The sequence below is a fragment of the Microchirus variegatus genome (genome assembly GCF_963457635.1).
Source record: "Microchirus variegatus genome assembly, chromosome: 4".
Classification (NCBI taxonomy): Eukaryota; Metazoa; Chordata; class Actinopteri; order Pleuronectiformes; family Soleidae; genus Microchirus; species Microchirus variegatus.
Window position 1 is genome coordinate 26,934,454 of NC_139805.1, and position 9,723 is coordinate 26,944,176.

General features: G+C 42.5%; 1 protein-coding gene across 1 annotated transcript; it reads right to left on the reverse strand.

Moving 5' to 3' along the window:
• Window positions 1–831: 831 nt before the first annotated feature.
• Window positions 832–6,963, reverse strand: depdc1a (DEP domain containing 1a; the record flags this gene model as incomplete). Its single annotated transcript, XM_083888416.1, has 12 exons — window positions 832–969; window positions 1,105–1,311; window positions 1,761–1,937; window positions 2,022–2,194; window positions 2,680–3,693; window positions 3,971–4,108; window positions 4,296–4,343; window positions 4,461–4,591; window positions 4,744–4,865; window positions 5,170–5,302; window positions 5,451–5,716; window positions 6,916–6,963. The coding sequence occupies 12 exons, from the start codon at window positions 6,961–6,963 to the stop codon at window positions 832–834; spliced, it is 2,595 nt and encodes an 864-aa protein (XP_083744542.1).
• Window positions 6,964–9,723: the final 2,760 nt, after the last annotated feature.

The window sequence follows — 9,723 nt, forward strand, 5'->3', positions numbered from 1 at the left end:
GAACACTAGTCACTCATCTTCTACCGCTTTATCCTCCACATGAGGGTCGCTGGTGCCAATCCCAGCTGACACAGGGGCAGGGTTACACCCTAAAGGGCCATATATAGGAAAAAACCATCCACTCTCACACACACCTACAGTCAAATTAGGGTCTCCGGTCTGCCTAATGCCCAAATCTGAAGGAAAAAAAAAACAGATGTGTTGAGACCTTTGTTTTGGAGTCAAATAGGAATTAAATAATGTATAAATTAACCGCCTTATGGTTGACATTAGCTTGCTGGCCATTCACAGTGTCCCCAAAATCTATAAAACCCCTTTATAGTACCTAGAATCTAAAATAGAAAACACTTAGTCAAGTATATATATGTTTAAAAACAAAGTTAAGAAAGAACATTTCTAGCACTTCTCCCAAATGGCATCATAAATTAATTAATAATCTAGTTATCCCCTTGTGGACCAGTGATCCAAGACTTTGCAACACACACACACAACGCACAAAAGAGAAGGAAGGATGCACATAAAATTCAGAGCTCTAAAAGAAATTTGGTACAGAAATAAAAAAAATGCACTGCACTGAAGACAATAACTAATATACTGTCTGTATATACAGTCTGTTCGTCTGCCTTCATCTTACTTAACACACACTGACACGCACACACTCCCATCCTGCAGTAGCTCTCATAAAATCCCAATCCAACAGGAATAACAGTGTTCCCAATGTAACAACGTGAAAAAAAATGGCTGCAAAGAGAAGACAGAGTTTCTGAAATCTTCTCAGAGGAGCGTAGCATCTCCACACAAATGACGTCACACTGCCGACTCCACGTCAGTTCAGTTCCTGATGCTGAACGCTTTGGTCTTCTTGATATTGAGGAGTGCGGGTTTAATCTTTGGTTTGTTGTCGGTCTTGTTTTCTCGGTCTGATGGGGGAAACCGACGACTGTAGATGTCTGGATACTGCTTCTGAAACTGGAAGAAAGGGGAGACGTATCAAACGATATCCATAAACTAAATCTCAATTGCTGCCCAAGCTCAATCCAGTTAATTCGAAAAAAAAGCGCATAACACAACTTTTGACCGAGCATTCGAGGAATGTTTCGTTACCTGCTTCAGTTTCTTGCGTCGGTTTTTCTCACTGATGTTTCGGTCAGTCAGCAGGATCTCCAGTAACTCCTCCATGGCCTCCTGAGAAGACGTCTGCTTCTGCTGTTCAAACTCAGCCCCGCTAATCTGGCGGCAGAAAGCGAACACGGGCACTGGAGCGTATATCGGATCATCGCCATCGGGGTTAGTGATGCTGTCAATGGGAACCTGAAAAAAAAAAAAAACATTATTAATGACTTGATTGATTTAACGTAAAAAATTCAAACGCAGTTCAAGACATCTGTCTTTTGTTTTGTTTAGTCACTAAAACAACAGCGTATTACCTGTTTTTTGAGGCCTGATTTTGAAAAATGTGAAATGAGCAATAAATCCACCTCATCGACACGTTCATGTAATCATCAGCTAACTAACTAGGTGAATAAGTAGCGTCTCAGCTGATGTTAGCTAAGCTAGCGAGGTCTAAAATCTAAATATTCTTAATAAAAAACTAAAACTGAGAAGTGTAGACTTTGTTTTACAACTGAAAACATTTACGGTACTGAATTCAAGATACCAACACCGTATCGGTTCAAATATAAACGTTACCCAACCCTAGTTGTTAAACCTTAAATGATAAATCGGTATCACCAAGTGCTGCGAGAGTGTAAACGGTGTACCTGTGCTGTGCGGAGATACTGTATGTGGTCATTGATGGCACTGAACAGGTACTCTGGAACTGCGAGGATGCTCTGTTGATGGTCCATCAGAAAAGACACCAGCCTGGTGGCCAACAATTCATCCAAATCACACTCCTCAGCGCTGCCGAGGACACAGCCTGAGAAGGTGTGGACCATCTGAAAGGGAGGGGGGGGGGTCAACATCCACCAATACACACAAATATGAACTAAAATGTAACTTTGAGACACTAAGTTACTCACCAACGTTCTGGTGCCGATGGCGGGGTGGAGGCGAGGCATGTCCACATTCTGACTGATGCGTGACATCATCCTCATGAGCAGCTGCAGCTTCCTGCGGGAGGCAGGAGGTAGGAGGAGGGTGCAAAGCTGCAGAGCCTCGATGGCTACACGCTCACACTGAGGCTGAATGAGGCCTACACACACACACACAGTTGCACAGTAATGATCACATTCACAGGTGAGCTCTGCGTATTAAAACATGAAGCCTCTATGACCACATCCATCCATCCATTACTGCTACATCACACCCACTAGATCAGACTAATGAGGGATGAATGGATCGATGATGGATTAATGACAGGATTAATAAACTACAGCTATGGTACAGGATGAGTCAGGTGGGATTTATGCGATAAGATGCTTCTAAAAACCTGTGCATCCATGTTTTTTTTTGCTTTTGCTTGAGGGTAGATGATAACAAGCCAGCATGATATCACTTGGTACATTTACAGCACTATGCTCGTTACAAAACAAATCAGCATCACACATACAATTTCAGCAATCATGGTTCTAAACTTAAACTTTGCATTCATGCTATGGTTAGATGTTAATTGGAGTTAGTCTGATTAGACATCAACAGACGAGCAGACAGACGGGTAGAGGGGAGAGAGGCTCTTACTGTGCTGAGGTTTAGGCTGAGGAGGGTGTACGCTGCTGCTGCTGGGCACACAGACAGGATGTTTGAACAGTGGCACAGGTCGCGAAGGCTTGCACACGTCCAGAGAGCTGAGGCAGCGCCGGATAACAGCAGGAGCAGGAGGCATCCAGAGATTAGAAGTACTGCAGGCGGGTCTGGGCCCACCGGGTCCTGTAGCAGCATAGGACTCTTGTGCTTTGGCCACAGCAGTCGACGACAAGTAGGAGAATGGATGATGGGAAGAAGGAGAGGGAAGATAGGAGGACACCGAGGGAGGACGTGAAGCTGAGGAGGAGCGACGCGAGTCTGCAGGAGTGTTAACATTGAGGCAGCTGGTTGTTCGGCCCTGCCAGTTGGTTTCTTTTGCTTCTTCTTCCCTGGCTTCTACCACGATGTCCAGGCAGCTGCCTACGCTGCATGGCCGCAAGGGATGCGACCTCTTTGTGAACGACGGTCCCGCTGTGGAAACTACAGATAGTCTGTTTCTGGTTGTACTTCCTGGAGCATTTCCACAAGTCAAAGCAGACGCTTTGGATACAGATAAGAAGTCTGGATGACAGTGGGGTGTTGTGACTGCAGGACTGTCGTCCTGACTCCTGCTGTTGAAGGTGCAGGAAGCCAGGCTGTCACTGGACAGAAACAGCGGCTGTCGGCTGAGAGGGGCAGTGTCATCCAGGATGGTTTCTAGTGAGCAACTCCTGGTTTGAGGTTTCATGGAAACCGCAGTATTCAGACTCATGAGGCTGCCACCGAACTGAGCCTCACCCGCAGAGCCACCTCCTCGCAGTGCCTCCAGCCGCGACTGCAGTTTCCCGCCAAGCACATCTCTCATGGGCGATTCCGTTTCATCACACGTCCCCTGATGGAGAAGAGACAGGAGGAGACACTCGGTGGAGCGAAATGACGACTTGGCTGGAGGGGGAACCGAGGGCAGGTCGGACTTCTTGCGTTTCCCACGTTGGTGCGTCGTGGGCGTTGCGACGTACCCACAAAACACTGAAAGCGGATGCGGACAGACAAGCAAAGAGAGCAGGCAGGGCCAAGCAGAGCAGGTGGAGGGTCAGTGCGAGCAAACAGTAAGGAGGAGGGAGAGAGTCGAGTTAGGTTAAACCATCACTGCACATACAGAATTATATGTTGGTCAGAGACCACGTGTCACTGTTAGGGAACAACCAAAACCTCTGTTAGGTGTCAAAAGGCTCTGTTAAAGGTTCGGATCAGTTATAAACGTGGTGAAACCAAAATGTTAACACCGACAAATGAGAGCACCTACCCAGGATGTTGATAAACAGTTCGTACAGTTCGTACGTGAGTAACGGCTGTGGGAGGCTGTAGAAGTAATCGGACACCGTTTTGAAGACATCTCTCTCAAAGCCGGGATAGGACGGCTGTGCGCTGTCGTACTTTGGCCCTGGAGATAAAATAGCAGTAAATTCATAAACCCAACATAGAACTGGGAACCATCTTTGGCATGTGGAAAAACGTTATTTTGGCAGTTTGAGAAACACCAATTAAAATGTTGTCACCATTTTATGCATGAATAAATTAATTGATTCTTCAAATGTTATTTTTTTAGAGAGGTGTACGAGTCAACTCACAGTTGGCCAAACTCTTCATGGCAGACAGAACCCAGTGCGGAAGGTCATCTAAAGAGATGGACGAGGGATTAGACTGCTCATCAGATCACACTGAATCATATTAAAGTCACACACACAATACATGCTAGTATTTACAGGCTATAAATGCATTTTAAAGAAACATACTGGTCTTGTCGTCCATCGTGACCACTCCGTGCTTGTTGACTTTGGTCATGTTATGAATGATGTTCTGTGGGTTAATGTAACGCTGGTTTAAAACCTCATCAAGCGACCCAAGACCCAGAATCCTCTGCAGGCTGAAATAGAACACGAAAAAAAAAACATTAGTCACATGGGAAAACATCAGCAGGTGTTATTTATAACCACTTGCTCAATTTGTTAATCTATGGGTATCTGAAATGTGTCGTGTTGTGAAAATGAATTGATGGTTCAGTGTATGTGTTTTTACTGGGTTAGGGTGATGTCCCTCCAGATTTCCTGTTCGTCATCCAACGTCAGCTCTCGTCTTGGTGCCTGCTGGTCTCCCATCAGCTGATTTTCTTCTTTTTGGAGGGCAGGATCAACATTTTCCTGAAATCGACAAACATAATAAGTTAATTTGCTTTCAAAGTGCTACTACAAGCAGGCACTGTGTTAGACCATCACTGAAATTACATCACATTGATTATTCTGCCTTTGTTTGGTCTTCATGAACGGAGACAATGTTCCAATGATGTGTCCTTCATCAGCGTTAATCAGTTATGTGTGCTTAATCACAAAATGTGTGTGACTAATCAGTTTAATCAGCAACGTGTGAACTCTTTTGACAAAGTTTCGACTCGAACTGGCGTTTCTGACAACAGTTTAGCGATAATTCACATTCACTCCAACTCACCAGCGTCTCCTTTTCATGTTTTTTCACACCCCTAAACCTGAAGTCCCTTAGTGAAGGTCGTTTCTTTATGGAGCTGGAGCCTGAGCTTGTGCCTGGACAGGGAATGGGTTTCAGGGGAGAAGTGGAGGGGAATCTAGGGGGGGGAGGGAGATGAAATTGACTATGTAATCTTGCTTTTGGGAAAACAACCCCTTTATCACCATGTCTTTTTCTAAACAAGCGAAACAAAACTTCTCTAACACCATAAATTTGCAGATAGTGACTCAAATCGATGCCCCGACCTGTACAGCGAGTTGTTGTCCTCCAGATCCTCCGAGCCCCAGCGACCCTTCACGTCTTCAATGACGTGGTTCTTCAGAAACTTCTTCAGGAGCTGCACGGTCTGTTGCCTGGTGACATCGGGGCCAAAGTTGCTGTTGCTGCGGAGGAGCTGATGGAGCCACTCCACGGCAGAGGAGGCCGTGAAGCACGAGGCGTGGTTGCGGAAGTTTTGCCGATGTTTCCTCAGGGGCATGCCACTCCGAAACAGACGTGTGACTTCATTCCACTGGGGGAAAACACAGACAATGTTTGGTATTGTCAAACACGGCGCAATTAGATTTGACTGGTCGAGGTTGATGTTAATATAATCAGGTGACCGTATGAGAACAGCTGGCCGCGCTGTAGCTGTAGTATTGGGAGATTTGTAAACAAGTACAGTGTTCAACATGTTCCACAATTAACTGGTTTCTTCAACCTTTGCTCAGTGGTTCTGATATTTCTCGTGATCTGAAAGTTGTTTTATTGAAATGTTTCTGGTCATATCATCCAGCTCTAGAGACCAAAGCAGATACCAAGATGCCTTTTTTTAAATGAAAATGAAGTTATTTAAATATTTAACGTACATCTGTTGTTGCTTGAAAACAAACAAGTTATATTATCAAAATAGTTAAATGATGACAGTACTTTATTTCAGTTTCAACATCTAATTTGGGAGATGGGAAGCAAGATGAAGTCATTATAGTGGGAACTTTACAGACTAAAAACATTGTTCAAAACATTGATTGGAATAAAAACTATTTTGTTTATCAATTGGTTTATAAAGTCAAAGAGATTTAGGAACATTCATGACTGAAATGTTGTATAATGATACTGTATAATGAATGTAACCTCATTATATCTCAAGCCAAGCCACGTTTTACATTCATAAATACAGTGTTTAAAGTAGGTGTGCTTTCTATAAGCATAGTCGCAAAAAAGCTGTAAAAACAATGATGTTGTGCTTCAAATTTCATATTGTAAATTCAACGTTGAGTTATAGTAACTCTTGATATTACTTTGTTGGCTAATGTACTTTTATTTATTTAGCTTGTTTAACTGTTTCATGTTTGAATATTATACTATCTTACATGGTTATTAAAAAATATAAAAACTTACTGAACAGACTTAATAATGAAGTAAAAATGATTGTGACAAACGTGTAAAAACAAGGCCAAGACTCAGAGAAACAGGTTGTGAATAAAGTCTGAGAAACACGTAAAGTGTCGAGGGGAAAGTCTCACACAAGTGCTTGACTGTGGACGAAAGAAATTACACTTTGGACAAATTTAAACAACGATTAAATCCGTGGAACAAACCACATACAAGTGTAGTTAAAGGCGGATTTAAAAAAAAACAAAAAAAAAACGTTACCCGCTGACGTTCGTTACGTTTTCACGTCCATGCATTAGCTCTTTAGCCCGCTCTGCTATAGCGTTTTAAACTCACCAGTTTAGTAGCTCGGTACGGCCCAGGGCTGATAACATGAGAACTCATGTTTATCGTAAACGGCAGCGCTGACGTTTTCACCACATGCGACGAGAAAACGAGAATAAAACATCCATAACACAGACGCGGTTTTCGGTTGGTGTCACTGCGGACTGACTGGCTGCTCGCCTTCTGTTCAAAATTACCAGCAGTCGTCTCCTCGCACGGGATTGGACAACGCGCGCGTCACATGATCAGAGCAGAAGCGAGGAGGGGCGGGGCCAAAAACAAAGGGCACCGTTGCAGTCCATCCTTTTTAACGAGTTAGATCATTTGGCTCAGCTCACATATGAGAGCCGACTCTTTCTGCTTTTAATGTTTTACCTCTGCTTGTTTTCACCTTTTCCACACACATTATTCAATACATAATGTGTACTGAAGTATTCAACAGTAAAGTTGTAAAGTTGGTTTCATTTCCACAGTTATTAAAATGCGTGCTAATTGTTTGCTCATCTTCGGCTCTTTGAATCGGCTCGTTCGCGACAGACACATCACTGGCTGAGACTACAGCTGTTTACAGCCTGTGTTTGGAAGAATAAAACAGCAAAACTAGTTCTTGTTCTTAAAATGTAGATTTACATGGGTTTTCGATCATCAAAATAACACTTAATAACATTTATTAGTTGTAGTACGTGACAGTATTCCACTATACAATCTTTCTACTGTTGTTTCTGGCTCATTTCTTGTCACATGTTGGCTCAGCTCAGTCCAACTGAAGCTCTTTGAACCTATATTTATTGCCATTATCATATGAAATGATTCTGTTCTGGATAATTTAAGTTCAGCCATCAGTCATTTGATTGTTTACATTGATTTATCGATTTACTACGGTGACCTGCAGAAATCGCTGCTGTGCAAAGGGCCATTTGGACCCTGTTGGGTTTGAGCTACTCATGGAGTCAGTAGCAGTTTCAGTGATGCAGCTGTGGTGGAGCAAACTCCATTGTATTCACAGATGCTTTCACATTGGATTTACATTAGCATTCCTTAAATGGCAACGGCAGTGTAGTGAGGGACAGACAAAAGGACAGAGGAGGTTAGAGACATTTTTAAAGGGATTGATGGTGGAGTGACTCCAACCCCTGCTATAGACATGTTAATGTCTGCAAACACTACACTAACATCTGGGTTTCTGCGACTGTAAACCTGCTACTGTTGCTGTGGTAGGTGTATCAAACTGTGGATATCATAATAAAAACAAACAAAAAATACAGCGACACACGAAGAAATGAAACATATAAGCTTCAGTTGTAATATTTGTTATTCTAAATTAGGTACTTATGTGAAATTTGTTTTACTGGTGTCTATTTATTTATTTTTTGTTTTTACTGGCTAATAATTCTTTTATTTTCTTATAACAAGGTTTTGCTAATTCCTATTCATGTTAACTTCAACTTTGAGATGAGGAGTAAGTATCCGACCAGAAATAGAACAAGCCTTTTTCGTTATATGGTAAATAGACTCGTAAGAAACTTTGAACAGAGTCTCTTAAAGAACTGCCTTGCAAAAACAAGTAAGTGGGAGAGTAACATTTTATTCATTAGTCATATTGCATTTGACATGAGTATTATTGTGTTGACCAAAAAGTGCCGTGACCCGGATTCGAACCGGGGTTGCTGCGGCCACAACGCAGAGTACTAACCACTATACGATCACGGCGAGCTATCGCTTCGGATGAGAACGCTGTTGCTCTGAGAGGGGTATTTAAAAGCACCACCCCACCGTCTCGGGCACGACGCTCGTGTCAGTGTACCGTATGATATGAAAACTTTATGAGAAAAGTGAATAAATGAAAACAATGTGACACAAATATTACGACAAAGCAGGTTTTAGTTATGTGTTTGTCGCTTATGAGCATTTATTTTCAAACCTATTAACGATGTATGAGGAGACTGACATCGTGACATTGTCACTATATGTTCGAGAACTTTGAAAAGTTTGAAAATACATTAATAAATAATTAAAACCTGCTTAGTCGTAATATAAAAAAATGTAAACAAAAGCCCTGTAATTGTCTGAATGTATTCACATTTCTCATAAAGTTTTCATATCGTACGGTTCACAGTAGCCAGTGACAGTAGCGCCGTTCCCGAGACGCCACATGACCGCGCTTGGCTGTGTGCTCGTACACAGCTGTGACGTCACTCTGGGAAATAAAGATTTGTCTGGACTTTTTATGGCCTTTAGGAATGTTTTTTCAAATATGAAACTCCATGAATGAAAAATATAGAATATAAAAATCTATAAAAGCCCGTGCCCATGTCTCGATGTGTCCTGTGGACACTTTTACAGGCGTCTCTTTTACTATTGTGGTCAATGGGAAAATTTGCTTTTTGGGCACCATGAGTATTTTGGTTGCAGTACCCAGAGTGGCCACTATGACAAAACTGTATTCAAGGCAGGGGGGGGCGGTGCTCTATCCAGGGTTGGGACTTGTCAAACACTGCCACAGTAAAGGTCGTATAAGTGGACAGAGCTCTCACTCATCTACTCTGAATTAAAAATGGCAAACGAACCACTGATTCTTGTCACTACTTTAGTTTGATTAAAAAAACGTAATCGTCAAGTGGACTTGCTGACGTTTTCCAGTTCATGTCTTCCTTTCAAGTTACTGGTCATCAGTGTTTTGCCAAATGGAAGTCGTGCTCAGAATCAACATTCTTTCAATTTAGTGGTGTCGAAAAAGTCATCCGAGTGAACATTTTCGTTTTTTTTGTTTTTTTACTCTTTGTTTGTGGGCGCGGCTTTAGCTGTTTAAAAAACTGTAGC